Source organism: Anomaloglossus baeobatrachus, chromosome 5, assembly GCF_048569485.1.
Source record: "Anomaloglossus baeobatrachus isolate aAnoBae1 chromosome 5, aAnoBae1.hap1, whole genome shotgun sequence".
NCBI classification, from domain to species: domain Eukaryota; kingdom Metazoa; phylum Chordata; class Amphibia; order Anura; family Aromobatidae; genus Anomaloglossus; species Anomaloglossus baeobatrachus.
Window position 1 is genome coordinate 585,528,975 of NC_134357.1, and position 22,262 is coordinate 585,551,236.

The 22,262-nt window shown below is 47.3% G+C and overlaps 1 protein-coding gene across 1 annotated transcript in view; it reads right to left on the reverse strand.

The window, feature by feature from the left end:
* Positions 1 to 22,262, reverse strand: part of LOC142313145 (uncharacterized) — a 177,126-nt gene that overhangs the window by 75,808 nt on the left and 79,056 nt on the right. The window contains exons 17-19 of the mRNA XM_075352133.1: positions 20,973 to 21,111; positions 20,671 to 20,889; positions 15,846 to 17,213 (exon numbers count right to left, since the gene is read on the reverse strand). Of these exons, the coding sequence (XP_075208248.1) occupies positions 15,846 to 17,213; positions 20,671 to 20,889; positions 20,973 to 21,111 (1,726 nt within the window). The remainder of the gene's footprint in view (positions 1 to 15,845; positions 17,214 to 20,670; positions 20,890 to 20,972; positions 21,112 to 22,262) is intronic.

Consider the following 22,262-nt stretch of genomic DNA (forward strand, 5'->3'; position numbering starts at 1 on the left):
CTGCACCTACCTCCACCTGCAGAGCCGCACACAGATATATAATAACCTGCACCTACCTCCACCTGCAGAGCCGCACACTAGATATATAATACCCTGCACCTACCTCCACCTGCAGAGCCGCACACTAGATATATAATACCCTGCACCTACCTCCACCTGCAGAGCCGCACACTAGATATATAATACCCTGCACCTACCTCCACCTGCAGAGCCGCACACTAGATATATAATACCCTGAACCTACCTCCACCTGCAGAGCCGCACACTAGATATATAATACCCTGCACCTACCTCCACCTGCAGAGCCGCACACTAGATATATAATACCCTGCACCTACCTCCACCTGCAGAGCCGCACACTAGATATATAATACCCTGCACCTACCTCCACCTGCAGAGCCGCACACTAGATATATAATACCCTGAACCTACCTCCACCTGCAGAGCCGCACACTAGATATATAATACCCTGCACCTACCTCCACCTGCAGAGCCGCACACTAGATATATAATACCCTGCACCTACCTCCACCTGCAGAGCCGCACACTAGATATATAATACCCTGCACCTACCTCCACCTGCAGAGCCGCACACTAGATATATAATACCCTGCACCTACCTCCACCTGCAGAGCCGCACACTAGATATATAATACCCTGCACCTACCTCCACCTGCAGAGCCGCACACTAGATATATAATAACCTGCACCTACCTCCACCTGCAGAGCCGCACACTAGATATATAATACCCTGCACCTACCTCCACCTGCAGAGCCGCACACTAGATATATAATACCCTGCACCTACCTCCACCTGCAGAGCCGCACACTAGATATATAATACCCTGCACCTACCTCCACCTGCAGAGCCGCACACTAGATATATAATACCCTGCACCTACCTCCACCTGCAGAGCCGCACACTAGATATATAATACCCTGCACCTACCTCCACCTGCAGAGCCGCACACTAGATATATAATACCCTGCACCTACCTCCACCTGCAGAGCCGCACACTAGATATATAATACCCTGCACCTACCTCCACCTGCAGAGCCGCACACTAGATATATAATACCCTGCACCTACCTCCACCTGCAGAGCCGCACACAGATATATAATACCCTGCACCTACCTCCACCTGCAGAGCCGCACACTAGATATATAATACCCTGCACCTACCTCCACCTGCAGAGCCGCACACTAGATATATAATACCCTGCACCTACCTCCACCTGCAGAGCCGCACACTAGATATATAATACCCTGCACCTACCTCCACCTGCAGAGCCGCACACTAGATATATAATAACCTGCACCTACCTCCACCTGCAGAGCCGCACACAGATATATAATACCCTGCACCTACCTCCACCTGCAGAGCCGCACACTAGATATATAATACCCTGCACCTACCTCCACCTGCAGAGCCGCACACTAGATATATAATAACCTGCACCTACCTCCACCTGCAGAGCCGCACACTAGATATATAATACCCTGCACCTACCTCCACCTGCAGAGCCGCACACTAGATATATAATACCCTGCACCTACCTCCACCTGCAGAGCCGCACACTAGATATATAATACCCTGCACCTACCTCCACCTGCAGAGCCGCGCACTAGATATATAATACCCTGCACCTACCTCCACCTGCAGAGCCGCGCACTAGATATATAATACCCTGCACCTACCTCCACCTGCAGAGCCGCGCACTAGATATATAATACCCTGCACCTACCTCCACCTGCAGAGCCGCACACTAGATATATAATACCCTGCACCTACCTCCACCTGCAGAGCCGCACACTAGATATATAATACCCTGCACCTACCTCCACCTGCAGAGCCGCACACTAGATATATAATACCCTGCACCTACCTCCACCTGCAGAGCCGCACACTAGATATATAATACCCTGCACCTACCTCCACCTGCAGAGCCGCACACTAGATATATAATACCCTGCACCTACCTCCACCTGCAGAGCCGCACACAGATATATAATACCCTGCACCTACCTCCACCTGCAGAGCCGCACACTAGATATATAATACCCTGCACCTACCTCCACCTGCAGAGCCGCACACTAGATATATAATACCCTGCACCTACCTCCACCTGCAGAGCCGCGCACTAGATATATAATACCCTGCACCTACCTCCACCTGCAGAGCCGCGCACTAGATATATAATACCCTGCACCTACCTCCACCTGCAGAGCCGCGCACTAGATATATAATACCCTGCACCTACCTCCACCTGCAGAGCCGCACACTAGATATATAATACCCTGCACCTACCTCCACCTGCAGAGCCGCACACTAGATATATAATACCCTGCACCTACCTCCACCTGCAGAGCCGCACACTAGATATATAATACCCTGCACCTACCTCCACCTGCAGAGCCGCACACTAGATATATAATACCCTGCACCTACCTCCACCTGCAGAGCCGCACACAGATATATAATACCCTGCACCTACCTCCACCTGCAGAGCCGCACACTAGATATATAATACCCTGCACCTACCTCCACCTGCAGAGCCGCACACTAGATATATAATACCCTGCACCTACCTCCACCTGCAGAGCCGCACACTAGATATATAATACCCTGCACCTACCTCCTCCTGCAGAGCCGCACACAGATATATAATACCCTGCACCTACCTCCTCCTGCAGAGCCGCACACTAGATATATAATACCCTGCACCTACCTCCACCTGCAGAGCCGCACACTAGATATATAATACCCTGCACCTACCTCCACCTGCAGAGCCGCACACTAGATATATAATAACCTGCACCTACCTCCACCTGCAGAGCCGCACACTAGATATATAATACCCTGCACCTACCTCCACCTGCAGAGCCGCACACTAGATATATAATACCCTGCACCTACCTCCACCTGCAGAGCCGCACACTAGATATATAATACCCTGCACCTACCTCCACCTGCAGAGCCGCACACTAGATATATAATACCCTGCACCTACCTCCACCTGCAGAGCCGCACACTAGATATATAATACCCTGCACCTACCTCCACCTGCAGAGCCGCACACTAGATATATAATACCCTGCACCTACCTCCACCTGCAGAGCCGCACACAGATATATAATACCCTGCACCTACCTCCACCTGCAGAGCCGCACACTAGATATATAATACCCTGCACCTACCTCCACCTGCAGAGCCGCACACTAGATATATAATACCCTGCACCTACCTCCACCTGCAGAGCCGCACACTAGATATATAATACCCTGCACCTACCTCCACCTGCAGAGCCGCACACTAGATATATAATACCCTGCACCTACCTCCACCTGCAGAGCCGCACACAGATATATAATAACCTGCACCTACCTCCACCTGCAGAGCCGCACACTAGATATATAATACCCTGCACCTACCTCCTCCTGCAGAGCCGCACACTAGATATATAATACCCTGCACCTACCTCCACCTGCAGAGCCGCACACTAGATATATAATACCCTGCACCTACCTCCACCTGCAGAGCCGCACACTAGATATATAATACCCTGCACCTACCTCCTCCTGCAGAGCCGCACACTAGATATATGGCTGCTCTGTGCTTACAGGACCTGTGATGATGTCACATGGAGGGGAGGAGTCAGGGGTCACATGATCAGCTCCTCAGTGTATGCAGGGCTCTGCTGTGCTGGTTGTCATGGTGCTGGATGAGGGGAAGTTTATGTGTGGGGTCAGGAGGGGTTTACAGTGTGGATGTAGCAGAGTCGTGTGTGTACGAGGTGTACGGAGCAGAGCCGTGTGTGTATGAGGTGTACGGAGCATAGCCGCGTGTGTACGAGGTGTACGGAGCGGAGCCGTGTGTGTACGAGGTGTACGGAGCATAGCCGCGTGTGTACGAGGTGTACGGAGCATAGCCGCGTGTGTACGAGGTGTACGGAGCATAGCCGCGTGTGTACGAGGTGTACGGAGCGGAACCGCTTGTGTACGAGGTGTACGGAGCGGAGCCGTGTGTGTACGAGGTGTACGGAGCAGAGCCGCATGTGTACGAGGTGTACGGAGCAGAGCCGCGTGTGTACATTAGAGTCTCTAGTGTGAGAAATCCACGCCTCACAGGTCCTCAACTGGAAGGTTCATTAATTAGTACCCGCAAAACGTCAGTGTCACCGTCTACATTGAATAATTGACTGCGGATGCTGGCCTTCAGGGCAGAGGGCCAAAGAAAAAGCCATATCTGAGACTGGCTAATAAAAGGAAAAGATTATTATGGGCAAAAAAACACAGACATTGGACAGAGGAAGATTGGAAAAAAGTGTTATGGACAGACGAATAGAAGTTTGAAATGTTTGGATCACACAGAAGAACATTTGTGAGACGCAGAACTACTGAAAAGATGCTGGAAGAGTGCCTGACGCCATCTGTCAAGCATGGTGGAGGTAATGTGATGGTCTGGAGCCGCTCTGGTACTGGTAAAGTGGGAGATTCATACAAGGTAAGAGGGATTTTGAATAAGGAAGGCTATCACTCCATTTTGCAACGCCATGCCATACCCTGTGGACAGCGCTTGATTGGAGCCAATTTCATCCTACAACAGGACAATGACCCAAAGCAACCTCCAAATTATGCATGAACTATTAAGGGAAGAAGCAGCAGCTGGTATCTCTCTGTAATCGAGGGGCAGTCCAGTCACCAGATCTCAACCCTATTGAGCTGTTGTGGGAGCAGCTTGACTGTATGGTGCCAAGAAGTGTCCACCAAGCCAATCCAACTTGTGGAGGGGGGAAGCATGGGGCGAAATATCTCCAGATTACCTCCGCAAATTAACAGCTAGAATGCCAAAGGTCTGCAAAGCTGGAATTGCTGCAAAGGAGCATTCTGTGCCGAAAGCCAAGTGTGAAGTAAAAATCATTATTTCTAACCTCGTCACTGTCTGGACGATATTCTCTATTCATTATGCAACTCATCTGATAAATAAAAGTAGGATTTTTCATAGAAAACACAAAATTGTCAGGGTGACCCCAAACCTTTAAACTGTAGTGTATATAACATTTAATAATGTATGGCTTCAGGATGTGTTTTATAGATTAGGAAGAACAAAGATATCTGTAACGTGTGTCCAATCGACCTGTATAAGCAGAGACCCTGATGCCAGCGATGTGTCACTTACTTGGCTGCTTTCAGTTTTATCTGCTTAAGATCCACCAGTTCTCGAAATGCTGCTCTGTGTATAACCTCACCCACACCACTGATTGGCAGCTGTGGACAATGAGCATAGACATAAAGATGCCAATCAGGGCAGATGGACATGGGGATGGAGGATACATGGCAGCAGGTTTACTAGTTCTCTAATGATAATTCCCTAGCAACAATAGCGTGATTTTATCAAAACTACAGCAAGAAGCTCAGAAAATGACACATCATTGGAATCAGAGTCACGGGTGACAGACAGTCCTGTGGTGTCCGGCAATAGAAGGTCACAGCCTCACAGCGTTTGGCTGTGCAAAGTGCTCCCTGACTTTCTATTGTTCCTTCTGTCAGTATTCAATGTACTAGGAATCTCCTCTGCTGGGTTTTCATGCTTTACCCTTTAGGACCCAGGGGAGCTCCTCTTCCCTTCAGCTGCTAATTATCTGTATTTCTCCTTGGGCTTAAATACTTTCATTTTCCCTGGACTTGTGCTGGTGATATTAAGTTGTTATTATTATTATTTCTTATTATAGCACCATATATTCCATTTCTCTTTACAAGTGAAAAGGGTATACATAAAAAACAAGTCCAACAATCATGAACATTACATAAACAGACAGGTACAGGAGGAAATAGGACCCTCCCCGCGAGGGCCCACAGTCTATAGGGAATGGGTGAGGGTACAATAGGTGAGGACAAAGCTGGTTGCGCAGTAGTCTAATGGACAGAGTTACTGCAGGTTGTAGGCTTGTCGGAAGAGGTGGTTCACAAGCCCTGGATGCAAACAGGCGGCTTGCATGCATCAGTAGGATCGTTGCTGCTCGGTTTACTGAACTTCTTACTGAGTCGTCTAGAGATAAGTTATTGTTTTCCCTTGTATGTTATCCCTGTGTGTCCTTTAGTGCCTAGTGGGATTGACAAAGAGCTCATCCCATCCACTCCCTACCAAGGGCTCAGATCAGGGTCAGCCTAGACTCCGGTATCTGGCTCTGTGCATAGGTGTGGAACCTATCAAGGGCGATGAGGGAACCCAGGACCCAGTGGTAGGCTTTTTCAGGGGTCACTATCTCCCCCTTCCCTAGACACAGGGTTTCCCTTCCCTTTCTCCATTTGCTTGGTACTTCCTCGTAGCTAGCAAGATACTGTCTTTATATTCTGATTTTTAATTAAAGGGTATCATAACTGTTACTTACTCTTCACCAAGAGATAGACCCCTTTTAGTTCTGGTCTCTTCTACACCCATAGTCTAAACTGTAATAAAAGGTTTATGGGCAGAGGTGAGTGAACCAAAACAAAAAAATCTGTACCGAACAAAGATTTTTTTTTAAAAAAAAAAATCAGTGTTCGAGTTCAGAGTTTGGGTGCTTTATGTATCCTAACCACTCGATGTAGCATCAGTGTGTTTAGGTATGGGTGCTCAGCCCAGTGCGAGCCCCTTGCTTTCACGAGGGGGTAAACACATCGGTATAGGATGTAGTGTGTAAACCCCGACTTCACTCCCCCGGAAATGCTCTGTTTATGGCTACATGTCGGCAAAGACCGAAATACCCAATCAGTGACTTTCATTGGGGTTCTGGTCAAATCCGGTTCCGAACTGAACTTTATCTAAAGTCAGTCTGAAAAAGCTGAACCAGAACTCCAGCGGGTACGCTCATCTCAATTTGAGAAATGCCGACAGCCGATCCCCTAACCTGATGGCGTCATTGATGGTCCTGGCGATGGCTCCGATCTTCGGTCTTTTGGGACATAAAGATGGGACAGTTTTACCCTTCGCTCGGTACTGGGTAGATTGATTATTGGACTTTTTTTGTTGTTTCTCTTCTGGCAACAGCTTCTTCTTATCCGTTGCCTTCTCCAGAATCTCGTCCAGAGCTGGACTTAAAACATGTTCACCTCTAAACGAAATAGAGCACAGCTTAACCTTGGAGGTCGCGTCACCGCTTCAAAGTTTAAGCCAAAGGGCCTGTCTTGCTGAATTGGAAAGGACACCACTTCTTGCTGCCACGTGGACGGACTCAGCTGAAGCGTCAGCAAGAAATCCAGTTGCTTTCTGGAGAAGTGGAAGGGAAGGCAGGAGCTCTTCCTTTGCTGTGTCTCGGGTGAGATGTTCCTCGAGTTGACCCAGCCACCGGGACATGGCTCTGGCCACACAAGTAGAAGCCACCCCGGTCTTATGGAGAACTGCGGAGATCTCCCATAATTTTCTAAGGAGGCTGTCCATTTTACGGTCCATGGAATCCTTAAGTTGTAATGAATCTTCAAAAGGGAGAATTGTGTTTCTCGCTACCCTGGCAACCTGCACATCCACTTTATGTACTTCCCAGCAGGAATCTACTTCTCAATTCTCGGGGAATGTTAAGGTGTTTCTGAAGAGCTTCCATATCTCAGATTTTCTCATGTACAGGAAATCCCACCTTCTTACGGGTCCGTAATCCCTCGAACATTTCTTCCTGTATTGACCTAGTAGCCTTCTCATCCTCAACCCCCATAGTATCCCACACTGCTCACAGAAGTTCATCCATATCATCATTTGAGAAAAAATATTTGGTCTCAACTCTATCTGAAAATACACCTTCATCTTCTATCAACTCATCTAGCGGAGAGAAGGAAGGACCTTCTAATGAGTCCGACTCTGAGTCTCCCACAGGGCTTAGTTTTCTCTTCTTAGGCGCAGGGGTTGCAGTGGGAAGAGGCTGGGAGAGGGATGCTAGGGAGAACTGAACTTCCTGACGTACCAGGTTTTTTAATTCAACCAGAAGGGAGGGTTGTTCCTCTCTAACTACCTAATCAGACCATTCTAAGAAGTTATGTCTGCCCTGTACTGAAGGAAGCTTCTTATTACACATGATACACTTTTTGCTAGAGGTATTCTCTTTCTTGGGTGCAACATTCTTGTCTGGCTAAGGAGGGAGGTGGGGGAGAGGACGTAAGTATACACCCAGGAAGAGGAGAATTCCGACAGAGCAATACGAGCTGTGAGACTGTGACCGGGGTTATCTATGACGGCCGGTATGTCTCGCCCCGGTTGTGCTCACTCCATGATAGAAAGTAAATCCACTCTAGGGTTAATACTGTTTCCCTACAGGCTGAAGGAAGGGTTAAAAGGAAAAAGGAACGAGGGCAGGTGTGCCGGGTGTGAGGGAGTGAACAGAACTCCCTGAGTTCTCTGCTGGAGAGGCACATGTATATTGCTGTGGACTTTTGTTTGGACATTAAACCGTGTGCTGTGAACCTTAATGCTTGGATCCCGTGTCTTCTGCTGCGCAGCCGACCGTGCTACCTCACATATGGTGAAGAATGCGGGCATGACAGCCGGTGAGGTGAAGCATCCATCCCTGGTGACCCAGTAGCACATGTCCTGGATTCGAGCGGCTATACTACAGCCCAAACCCGGCGACGCCATGGAGGACATACTAAAGCAGCAGCAACAGACTAATGCACAGCTGCAAGAGGCTAATGCACAGCAGCAACAGACCAATGCACACCTGCTCCGGGCGTTGGAACGTCAGCAGCAATCCTTGCAAATGCAGGACAAAAGGCACCAAGAACAGCTGGTTCAGGCCAATACACGTCAGCAGCAAGCCTTGCAATTGCAGGAACAAAGACATCAAGAACAGATGATTCTCCTGGCCAAGTCGATCCGTGCCGGACCGGCAGCAACAACCCCGGGACCGGGTGACGACTGCAGCGTCCGGAAAGCGGTGAGACAAGCGTTGCAAAAGATGACCCCGGGGGATGATGTGAAAGCGTTCCTGGCGGTGTTTGAGCGGGTGGCCGAGCGGGAAAAGCTGCCGACCCCCCAGTGGGCTGAGGTATTGTCGCCCTATCTGACGGGGGAACCCCAAAAAGCGTACCTGGACCTCTGTACCGAGGACGCCATTGACTATGTGACCCTGAAAGCCGAAATACTGGCTCGGTTGGGGGTGAATACCTATGTACGGGCTTAGCGGGTAAATCAGTGGTTCTATGAGGAAGCCAAACCCGTACGCTCCCAGGCCTATGACTTGTTGCATCTTGTAAAAAAGTGGTTGCAGCCTGACACTCTGAGCCCGGCGCAAATGGTGGAAAGGGTAGTAGTGGATCGTTTTGTGCGCACTTTACCCGTCACCGTTCAACGGTGGGTAGGACAGGGTGACCCGAGTACCCTGGACCAATTAGTGTCCCTGGTAGAGCGGCATGTGGCTACGCAGGACTTGATACGGGACACTGAGACTTTGCGTACCGCCCGTCGGTCCGGCCCCTCCAAGCCTAGGGCCAAGGACCCACCGCTGACAACGGTGCAGGAGTCCCCTACCGTCCCGTCTGAGGCCGCGGCCGCCATTCCTGAGGTCCGGAAGGTTCTGTACCCTAAACGACAACCCGTCAAGGGGGTTTCCGTCCCCATTAGATGTTGGCGGTGCCAGCGGGTGGGACATATGGAAGCCCAGTGTCCACTCACCACGGAGCCCATGGATTGTGGGGTTACCCGGCGGGGTTCAATGTATGCTCAGGTGGTGTGTACCGCTGACCTGATCTCCCCAGAGACGGAGCCCCACTTGTGCCAAATACAAGTGAATGGATGTCCGGTTACAGGATTGTTGGATTCCGGAAGCTTAGTGACCCTTGTGCGATCCACCTTGAGGGCTAAAGTAAAGGCCACAGGACGTACCGTGGGGGTGGTTTGCATACATGGGGACCGCCGAGACTATCCCACGGGGATTGTCACCATCACAGCACCTTGCGGTCAGGTGCAACATGAGGTGGGACTTCTTAACACTCTTCCTTATGACGTGATCCTAGGAAGGAATCTGCCCTATTTTTGAACTTTATGGAGGGGACCCCCTAAGTCCCCTCAGATATTGGTCAGTCCGGGACCTGAGCCCTACAATCCTTAATCCGGGACGCCTGCCGTAGGGGTCCCCATGATAGGGACAGAGTGTGAACCCGATAGGTCACCCCTAGAGGTATTGGCAGGAGAGGCTGAGATGGTCGAGCCCATCCCGGAGTTGGAGGCGTCCCCAGATACGTTTGGGACAGCCCAACTCCAGGACCCTACGTTAATACATGCCCGGAGTCGGGTGACAGTAGTTGACGGGGTGGCACAGCTGCCCGGTGCCCAGGTAAGGTACCCCCATTTCGCTCTTAAGCAAGATTTACTCTACCGGGTAGATGAAATACGGGGCGTGGGGGTAGAACAGTTGGTGGTGCCCCAGCCGTATCGCCGGCGGGTCCTCGACTTGGCTCATAAACACCTGATGAGTGGCCACCTAGGGGTCAAGAAAACGCAGGAGCGAATATTGCAAAGGTTCTCTATCCGCTCGAGGGCACCAACACATCCTAGTGATCGTTGACTATGCCACCCGGTATCCCGAGGCGATACCTCTGAGACATACTGCAGCAAAGCTTATAGCTCGGGAGTTGTTTGCTGTGTTCTGCCGGGTGGGGTTGCCCAAGGAGATCCTTACGGATCAGGGGACCCCATTCATGTCTAAAGTGACCAAAGAGCTATGCCGGCTACTCCAGATCAAGCAGTTGCGTACGTCTGTGTATCATCCTCAAACGGACGGTTTAGTCGAGCGTTTCAATAAAACCCTGAAAACCATGCTCAAAAGGGTGATTTCAAAAGACTGGGATATGATGCTTCCCTATTTGATGTTTGCCATACGAGAGGTGCCACAGGCATCCACGGGGTTTTCGCCTTTTGAATTGTTATACGGGCGACATCCCCGGGGATTGTTGGACCTGGCAAAGGAAACATGGGAGCAAGAGCCCACCCCCCACAAAAGTGTGATTGAACACATTTTGGGTATGCAGAACCGCATAAGCGCGGTCATGCCAATTGTGAAGGAGCATTTACAGGAGGCTCAGGTCGCGCAAAGCGGCCGCTACAATAGACAAGCCACCGTGCGGACCTTTAAACCCGGGGATCGGGTGTTGGTATTAATCCCCACGGCGGAGAGTAAATTCCTGGCTCAGTGGCAAGGCCCCTACGAGATAAAGGAAAGAGTAGGGGTGGTTAACTATAAAGTATTGCAGCCCGGTAGGCGGAAACCTGAACAAATATACCATGTCAACCTATTAAAACCTTGGCAGGAACGGGAAAGCCTGATGGCTGTTTTTTCCCCACCTCCCTCCTCTTCGGGTCGTTCACATCCGGCTCCAGCGACCTCCGGAGAGGATGAACCGGAAGTAAGGATTGGAGAAGCCCTCACCAAGACTCAGAGGCGAGAGGCCAGACGGTTGGTTCAGCAGAACCCCGATGTCTTCTCCGAGCTGCCCGGTAGGACCAGTCTGATACGACATGATATTGTCACCGAGCCCCACCTGAAGTCATACCGGGTACCGGAGGCTCGACGACAAGCCATATCGGAGGAAGTAAAGACAATGTTACGCCTGGGGGTCATCGAAAAATCCCGGAGTGAATGGGCTAGTCCGATTGTCCGAATACCAAAACCCGATGGCTCCTTAAGGTTCTGCAATGACTTTAGGAGATTGAACGAAATATCCAAGTTCGATCTCTACCCCATGCCCCGGGGGGATGAGCTGATTGATAGGCTGGGACAGGCGCGATATTTTACCACGCTCGACCTGACCAAGGGGTACTGGCAGGTGCCACTGACGGAGTCCGCCAAGGAGAAAACCGCTTTTGTTATGCCGGAGGGTCTCTTCCACTATGTTGTCTTGCCTTTTGGGTTACATGGCGCTCCGGCCACGTTCCAGAGGTTGATGGACTTAGTGCTGGAACCCCACCAGGCGTATGCATCAACGTACCTGGATGACATCATTATTTACAGCTCCGATTGGCAGACCCACTTGGAACAGGTACAAGCGGTGGTGGACGCGCTTCGAACAGCCGGATTGACAGCCAATCCCAAGAAATGTGCATTGGGACTCACGGAAGCCCGCTACTTGGGCTACGTGATAGGCCAAGGAGTGATTAAGCCCCAAATTAACAAGGTTGAGGCGATCCAGAAGTGGCCTAGACCGTGTGCTGTGAACCTTAATGCCTGGATCCCGTGTCTTCTGCTGCGCAGCCGACCGTGCTACCTCACAGAGCCCATAACCCCGACCTTCCCCCAAGTTACTGTACTCACAGAACCAGGGGCTGAGCTGGGATCCACAGAAGCAGAGTTGAAGAGCGGTCTCCCTCCATCCTCAGTCCTGGAGAGTGCTCTCACCGTGGTCCCTTTAACGAGGTTTGAATGTATCCAGCTGTCCATAAAGTGGATGACTCCACCTCCTGCGTCGGGGTGGCGCAGGCTTCCAACGGAGAGAGTGCCGACAACACCACAGGGCCGTGCAATGCCACTTTGGAACGCACGAATCCGGAAGCGACGTCGACAAAGGGCGTCCGATGAGGTCACTTTCGCGTTCCCACAGCTGTCGCGTGTGTGAGAAGAGGAGGTGGCGGGAGCTACGGGAGGTACCCGGTGAGTCAGCTTTCCCCGCTTTACCTCCAAGAGGCGCAAAAGGGGCAGGCAGATCCCGAATCCAGAGGAGACGGGAGCAGCGATGGAGGAGGAAGCGGGCTAGCTTCGCCCTCAGCTGCTCGGTTGGTAAGAAATACTGAGCGGCGCTCTCATCACCAGCCACAAACACACCGCAGGTAATCTTTTCGTGCCCCCATAGGGCCCGGGAACAACACTGGAGATGGGAGGTGGGGAGGGGTTATTTAACCTCTTTGTGTTTCCTGTCCCTTTTAGGATGGAGAGTTAACCTCCTGTGTGCTGCCGTGGAGGGTGACTAGAGAAAATAACCACTAGGATATCAGACATATAAAATCCTTTAGTTTTTTATTACAACAATTATCCTTTGTAAAGGGATCATTTTTATAACAATGGGCTCAATTTATGAGGGACCACTCCTGATTCATGAAGTGGTGCATGCCTTTTCATGTATCTGGAGCGTTTGATGACTGGTATGTGCCTCCGTGTGTCATGCTAGAAATATTACTCCCTTCAGGGACTGGAGTGAGATCTCTGGCATAGGGAACATGAATTTAAGCAGCTGTGCCAGTTTTGGAGTGAAAATGCCAAAAGCCGCCAATATTTGGCACAACTATGAATTGATCCAAATTTTTGTGACTTTTCAAAGATTTTGTGCCAGTTTTTTGGCTTTAAAGTTCTGATAAATTGGGACCAGAGTGTCTTAACAACTTCCATATATCTAGGATGCATAGTGCGATTCAATTCTCCCATCACGGCTGGGGATAGAAGCTATACCAGCCGTATAATACAATACAAAAGGGAAGGGGAAGGGGAAAAGAATGCACCAGGGAAAGGGTGAAGTGGTGACCCCTGACAATAAGTTGCAGCTCACCCTCCCTGACCTCACCAACCCTATACAGGTTCTGAACCTTTCACCAATCAGGAATACCTCACCACTTGCAAACCCTGAAATAGGCCCGAAGTAAGGATGGAGGGTATGAGCTCTTCGTCAACACCCCTAATGCTAAGGGTGACAAAAGGAAACAATACAAGGGAAACACAAATGCTAACAGCTGAGCTGAAGTACATAGCAAAAATCAAACACTTATCTTAGGAGCAGCTACCACAGACGTCTCCGGAACAACAGGAAGAGACGACTGCTGCCGACCATAGCCGGGAACAAGTATAAACCGCACCCAAAGCACCCCAGGGTGAGGGTTATAAAGGAAGTCAGAGCCTGACAACTGAGAGGAAAAACTTTCCCAGGGTCATAGAGTTCGCTGCTGCAGAATCAGAGAACTGTCAGATAACAACACAATCTCTGGTATTTTCTATCACTCGCTGCCACTTGATTGTCCACCAGCCGTTACAGCTCTGTGACATCCCCTCACTATTTTTGTGTGAAATGTCTACAGCTCTGCCTCAGCTCCAGAGGTTCTGAGCAAAATCATCACATCTACACAATAGAGAAAGATAGGCATGAAGAATATATATTTTACAAGCATTTATTAACAAATCAACACGTTTTGAAATGCAACTATATACCATGTTTTTATCTATACCCAACTTACTAGCAAAATAGAGCCCGAATTTCCATTTTGTGGGATCTTAGTATGCAGAGTGGGATCCCAAAATTCTCTGCAGCTGCTCTAAGCACGAGACACTGCTCTCTCAACTAATCCAGCGCTGTCACATACTGTTATAAGATTTTACTGAACTACTTAAGAAGGATCATGCAGCGCTGTGGTCGTAGCAGGGCTGTGGAGTCGGTAAGCCAAACCTTCGACTCCGACTCCGACTCCTCAAATTCTCTTGCACCGACTCCGACTCCGGCTCCGACTCCGACTCCGGCTCCGACTCCGACTCCTACATATATTGCTTATAGTTAGGTGAAAAATTTATTGTAGTACATGAATATGTGTATGTGAACATCAGACATTTAATAATTTTTATGATACAATAATCAAAATATTTGGATAGAACATAAAATATATTTATTGGAATACAACTTTAGAACACAAAAAACTGTAATAAATTGTAAATATGTAATACACTATGTAATATACAGTAGATTACATATATATCTTGTGTGTGTATATACACTGTGTGTGTATATATATATATATATATATATATATATATTACATATTTACAATTTATTAGTTTTTTGTGTTCTAAAGTTGTATTCCAATAAATATTTTATGTTCTATCCAAATATCTTGATTATTGTATCATAAAAACAATTAAATGTCTGATGTTCACATTGTACTACAATAAATGTTTCACTTAAATATAAGCATTATACTAAATGTTATTATTTAGTAAAATATTCAGCACATTCTGCATTGCACTCCTGTCCCCAATTTATTATATATTTTAGGAGTCGGAGTCGGTGCATTTTATACCGACTCTGACTCCGACTCCACCAAAATGAGCTCCGACTCCGACTCCGACTCCACGACTCCGACTCCGACTCCACAGCCCTGGGTCGTAGTGCTCACTCTTTCATGGTGAGAGTGATCTCTGAGGGTTGTGGGATCTCACAACCTGGAAGCTCCTTTAGGGACTCTTCCAAAAGTTTTGGTACTGCATGATATTTAGAAAATTCACTAATCTGTGCTCTCCACTGCTTTAGTAATTAAAAAAAGGCAGCCACAGATTTGTCATAGGCACAATTTAAGGGGAGCATCAAACACAATGCGCTTGAGATTGGGGGATATTACCCCCGTAACAGTGTCAGCAGCAGATCCTCCATAACAGTGCTTCATGACTAGATTTTTTTGCTTCAGTCTTTTTCCTATTTTCCTCCTTCAAAACCGAGGTGTGTCTTATAGTCCAAAAAATACGATAAGTTTAAAAAGAAAGAAAATGGTTCTTTCACGCACCAATTCTTACTTGAGCAATTGTAGCCGATTTTTGGATAAAACACTTTAAATTATAGTACATCATGATGGTTTCTCCCTTGTGACTTATCTGACAACAGGACCTGACTAATGATAAAAAAAATTTGGCAAATTCTGAATGCAAGAATGGCTCCTCTACTGTGTGGGTTTTCTCATGGTGAAGACTTTATTTACCAGTTCAACATTTCAAATATTCACAACATGAAAAAGGTTCCTTCCCTGTTTGGCTTCTTCAGATGTTTAATGAGATCTGATTTCTGAGAGTAACATTTTCCACATTCAAAACATTAAAAAATGATTAATCCCCTGTGTGAAGTTTTCCATGATCAACAAGACTTGATTTCCTAGTAAAACATTTGCCACATTCCCGGCATGAAAATGGCTTTTCCCCTGTGTGAGATCTTTGATGCTCAACAAGATCTGATTTCTGAATAAAACATTTCCCACACACTGAACATGAAAATGGCTTCTCCCCTGTGTGAATTTTCTGATGTCTAACAAGGTCTGATTTCTGAATAAAACATTTTCCACACTCTGAACATGAAAATGGATTCTCCCCTGTGTGAGATCTTTGATGCCAAACAAGATGTGATTTCCGAATAAAACATTTTCCACACTCTGAACATGAAAATGGCTTTTCCCCTGTGTGAGATCTTCGATGCACAACAAGTTCTGATTTCCAATTAAAACATTTCAGACATACTGAACATGAAAATGGCTTCTCCCCTGTGTGAGATCTTTGATGCACAACAAGTTCTGATTTCCGAATAAAACATCTCCCACATACTGAACATGAAAATGGCTTCTCCCCTGTGTGAATTTTCTGATGTCTAACAAGGTCTGATTTCTGAAATAAACATTTCCCACACTCTGAACAAGAAAATGGTTTCTCCCCAGAGTGATATTTTTGATGGTTAGCAAGGGTTATTTTCCGAGTAAAACATTTTCCACATTCTGAACATGAAAATTGCTTCTCCCCTGTATGACACCTTTGATGCCTAACAAAAGCTGATTTCTGAATAAAATATTTCCCACACACTGAACATGAAAATGGCTTCTCCCCTGTGTGAATTCTTTGATGTTCAACAAGATTTGATTTCCGAATAAAACATTTCCCACACTCTGAACATGAAAATGGCTTCTCCCCTGTGTGAATTTTCTGATGTCTAACAAGGTCTGATTTCTGAATGAAACATTTTCCACACTCTGAACATGAAAATGGATATTTCCCTGTGTGAGATCTTTGATGCCAAACAAGATCTGATTTCCGAATAAAACATTTCTCACACTCTGAACATGAAAATGGCTTTTCCCCTGTGTGAGATCTTTGATGCACAACAAATTTTGATTTCCAATTAAAACACTTCCCACACTCTGAACATGAAAATGGCTTCTCCCCTGTGTGATATTTTTGATGGTTAGCAAGGGTTATTTTCCGAGTAAAACATTTTCCACATTCTGGGCATGAAATTGGCTTCTCCTTTGTAGGAGCCATTTCATGTTCCACATTCCTTCTGTAACTTTTATTTTGCTTACAATTCTGTGATAAATCGGAATTTTGGACTTGCTTGAAAAGAGATGATAGAGCTTTCTGAGGAAGGACTGGAGGTATATCAGGGACAAAAGCATGCTCTTCATATGTATCATCTGTTACAAAATCTGAAGATATTAGAGGTCCATCTGAACTCCCAATACAGTCATCTGCTAAAAATAAATACAATATTATTTTATAACGATATTATTTTGAAAGTACATTTATTTTTTTAAATCATATCAGCAATTAAATTAGGAAAAAGATATTCTAAATCTGTTGGCCAATTTCGACATCTAAAAGGCCCTGTTACACGCAACGACATATCTAACGATATGTCGTCGGGGTCACGGAATTCATGACGCACATCCGGCGTCGTTAGCGACGTCGTTGCGTGTAACAGCTCCAAGCGAGTGTTGACGATCAAAAATATTCACTTTATCGTTGATCGTTGACACGTCGTTGATTTTCAAAATCTCATTGGTTGTTGTGGACGTAGGTTGTTCTTCGTTCCTGAGGCAGCACACGTATGATACCCCGGGAATGACGAACAACAGCTTACCTGCGTCCTCCGGCAACAAGGTGAGCGTGTCATTAATGAGGCTGTTCTCCGCCTCTCCGCTTCTATTGGTCAGCCGCTGTGTGACGTCGCTGTGACAGCGCACGAACCTCCCCCTTAACGAAGAGGTTGTTCGCCGCCCACAGCGATGTCGCTAGAAAGGCAAGTATGTGTGACGGCTGTTAGCGATATTGTGCGCCACGGGCAGCGAATTGCCCGTGACGAACAAACGACAGGGGCGGGTGCTTTCACGAGCGACATCGCTAGTAATGTTGCAGCGTGTAAAGCCCGCTTAAGAGTTACATCTTCATTAGTTTGGATCTCCCATTCCTAGCACCAGTTCTCTGGAATGTGCTACAGTACAGTGCCTACAAGTAGTATTCAACCCCCTGCAGATTTAGCTGGTTTGATAAGATGCAAATAAGTTAGAGCCTGCAAACTTCAAACAAGAGCAGGATTTATTAACAGATGCATAAATCTTACAAACCAACAAGTTATGTTGCTCAGTTAAATTTTAATAAATTTTCAACATAAAAGTGTGGGTCAATTATTATTCAACCCCTAGGTTTAATATTTTGTGGAATAACCCTCGTTTGCAATTACAGCTAATAATCGTCTTTTATAAGACCTGATCAGGCCGGCACAGGTCTCTGGAGTTATCTTGGCCCACTCCTCCATGCAGATCTTCTCCAAGTTATCTAGGTTCTTTGGGTGTCTCATGTGGACTTTAATCTTGAGCTCATTCCACAAGTTTTCAATTGGGTTAAGGTCAGGAGACTGACTAGGCCACTGCAACACCTTGATTTTTTCCCTCTTGAACCAGGCCTTGGCTGTGTGCTTTGGGTCGTTGTCTTGTTGGAAGATGAAATGACGACCCATCTTAAAGATCCTTGATGGAGGAGCAGAGGTTCTTGGCCAAAATCTCCAGGTAGGCCGTGCTATCCATCTTCCCATGGATGCGGACCAGATGGCCAGGCCCCTTGGCTGAGAAACAGCCCCACAGCATGATGCTGCCACCACCATGTTTGACTGTAGGGATGGTATTCTTGGGGTCGTATGCAGTGCCATCCAGTCTCCAAACGTCACGTGTGTGGTTGGCACCAAAGATCTCGATCTTGGTCTCATCAGACCAGAGAACCTTGAACCAGTCTGTCTCAGAGTCCTCCAAGTGATCATGAGCAAACTGTAGACGAGCCTTGACATGATGCTTTGAAAGTAAAGGTACCTTACGGGCTCGTCTGGAACGGAGACCATTGTGGTGGAGTGCGTTACTTATGGTATTGACTGAAACCAATGTCCCCACTGCCATGAGATCTTCCCAGAGCTCCTTCCTTGTTGTCCTTGGGTTAGCCTTGACTCTTCGGACAAGCCTGGCCTCGGCACGGGTGGAAACTTTCAAAGGCTGTCCAGGCCGTGGAAGGCTAACAGTAGTTCCATAAGCCTTCCACTTCCGGATGATGCTCCCAACAGTGGAGACAGGTAGGCCCAACTCCTTGGAAAGGGTTTTGTACCCCTTGCCAGCCTTGTGACCCTCCACGATCTTGTCTCTGATGGCCGTGGAATGCTCCTTTGTCTTTCCCATGTTGACCAAGTATGAGTGCTGTTCACAAGTTTGGGGAGGGTCTTAATTAGTCAGAAAAGGCTGGAAAAAGAGATAATTAATCCAAACCTGTGAAGCTCATTGTTCTTTGTGCCTGAAATACTTCTTAATACTTTAGGGGAACTAAACAGAATTCTTGTGGTTTGAGGGGTTGAATAATAAATGACCCTCTGAATAAACTTTTCACAATTTAAAAAAAAAAAATAAAAAAAGAAATAACATTCTTTTTTTCTGCAGTGCATTTCACACTTCCAGGCTGATCTACAGTCCAAATGTCACAATGCCAAGTTAATTCCGAATGTGTAAACCAGCTAAATCTGCAGGGGGTTGAATACTACTTGTAGGCACTGTAAATATTCTGATTGATTTTCACAATGTGACTGCAGGATAATGAGGGACAGGGGGTCCCTATACTGTCCCTTACGCAACGGGAACCTAAGCTATTTCTAACCTCTGGATTACCCCTGAAGATGGAGATGCCCATGTCCCATGCCTTACTATTCTCCTGACCAGATCTTATCTGTTATCCCCCCGGGGAAGGAAGGGACAAGAATATGACGGAAACACAGATTAAGACAGACGGAAAACACAGATTAAGACAGACGGGACGCATTGAATACTCACAGAAATAAACAGTGTGAGAATAAGGAAAAAATCAAGAGCAGGAAGGCAGGAACAAAAATACAACAAGGGTTAACATCACAACAGCTCACAGCAGTAATGCACAACCACCTGTAAGTCGGGATCACAACACCTCACCAGACTAGTATAGGTAAACTATAGCATGCATTAATGAAATAGTCCAGCCAGCATATACAGAAGGGGAGCGAATTATACTTTCTCCTCTACAGCATATGATCAAAGACATTGTCAAAAAGGTCCTTAAGCAGTCCTATAATAGGCATATAAACACTGGAGCCACTAGGAGAATGGGGGCCCTGTGAAATTGCTCAGTTTTCACTTTATTTCCCCTAATGCTAGTCCTGCATGCCCGCCTGTCTTCTGGTCAGTTCATTTAGACTACTGTAATTAAGAGACCTTTGGTTACATCATGTCACATGTCTTTGCAGTCATCAAAAGTCCTTAAATAATTAACCTTAGAATACAACTGATGGGAACCCCAAGAGACTGGGATTCCTGAGAAATTGCGCAGTTTGACTCCTCCTAATGCTAGCCCTGACTAACAAGGGCTTAATTTAGTAGGAGGGCTTATATTTCAAGCCTTCTCCAACAATCCGATAAAATTATGCTAGGTCTTATTTTCGGTGTAGGTCGTCTTTTAGAGTAAACAGGGTATTCATGAACCCTTTGTAGGTCTTTGAGTTGCCATCATAACGACATAGAGAAGGCACTAGAAACAAACAGCAGAAGAAGCAGAAGCAAAGAAAATACAGATAAAAAAACAGAGCAGAAAGCCTAAAAATGTAAACACAAAATTAGTGCAGAAAGTACATGAGTAGATATCTCTTACTGGATAGAGCTGGAGGAAACACATCCTGAGGAACATCGGGATCTTCTTGTTTACAGTCGTGTGGGAGAAGAGGACGGGGACATCTCTCTGGTGTTGAACTCTTACTGGATAGACCTGGAGGAAACACATCCTGAGAAACATCGGGATCTTCTTGTTTACAGTCCTGTGGGAGAAGAGGACGGGGACATCTCTCTGGTGTTGTCCTCTTACTGGATAGACCTGGAGGAGACACATACAGGGACTGAATTCATTCCTTACATACAGATAATTATAGGCCGTGTGTATTTAGTCCTGTCTATTACCTGGTGATGTGAGGGGCTGGGGATCCTCCATCATGACGTCCTTGTACAGATCTTTGTGTCCTTCTAAATACTCCCACTCCTCCATGGAGAAATAGACGGTGACGTCCTGACACCTTATAGGAACCTGACACATACAATGATACCGTCACCCCCGATCCCTTCATAGCGTTACTGTATAATGTCCCAGCATTCCCAGCAGTGTCACCTCTCCAGTCAGCAGCTCAATCATCTTGTAGGTGAGTTCTAGGATCTTCTGGTCATTGATGTCCTCATGTATCGGGGGGTGAGGTGGAGGCCCCGTGATTGGGCTCAGGGGTCTTCCCCATCCCTCAGACACAGGGGCCTGACAGCGCTCACTAGAGGTCTTCTTCACTACTGTGTAATCCTGGTTATGGAGAGACACAGTAATAAATCTCACTCCAGAAATTTCCAGAGTCCTCACCTCTCCAGTTCTGTCCATCTGTTATTCCCATAGATAAGAATGATGTAATGTGACGTCATCAGAATCTCTCACCTCTCCAGTAAGCCGGAAGAGGATCTCTAGGGTGAGGTGTAATATCCTCTCCGCCATCTTGTCCCTGTCTGTGTCCATCCTTAATGGGTCAATCAGAACAATTATATAGAAGATCTCCACTGAGAGGATCCGATATTGTAGGGATCTGAATGAGAAGATAAGCCGGTGTAAGCACATATAAAATACAATTACTACAGTTGTGATATCGGTATGAAGCAATAATGTGAGCACTTCACACATCTAGAGGTCACAGAGAGGATTCCTATGTGTGATGAGCTTCTGTCTTGAGACTAAGGGGTACTTTCTCACATAGCGAGATCGCCAGCGAGATCGCTGCTGAGTCACTGTTTTTGTGACACAGCAGTGACCTCATTAGCGATCTTGCTGTGTGTGACGCTGAGCAGTGATCTGGCCCCTGCTGTAAGATCGCTGCTCGTTACACACAGTGCTGGTTCATTTTTTGGTCTTTGCTCTTTAGCTGTGAGGCACACATCGCTGTGTGTGACAGCGAAAGAGCAAAGATCTGAATGTGCAGGGAGCAGGAGCTGGCGTCAGGAAGCTGCGGTAAGCTGTAACCAAGGTAAATATCGGGTAACCAAGGAAGCCCTTTCCTTGCTTACCCCGATTTTTACCTTAGTTACTAGCGTCCGCCGCTCTCACGCTGCCAGTGCCGGCTCCCTGCACATGTAGCCGGAGTACACATCGGGTAATTAACCCGATGTGTACTCTGGCTAGGAGTGCAGGGAGCCAGTGCTAAGTGGTGTGCGCTGGTAACA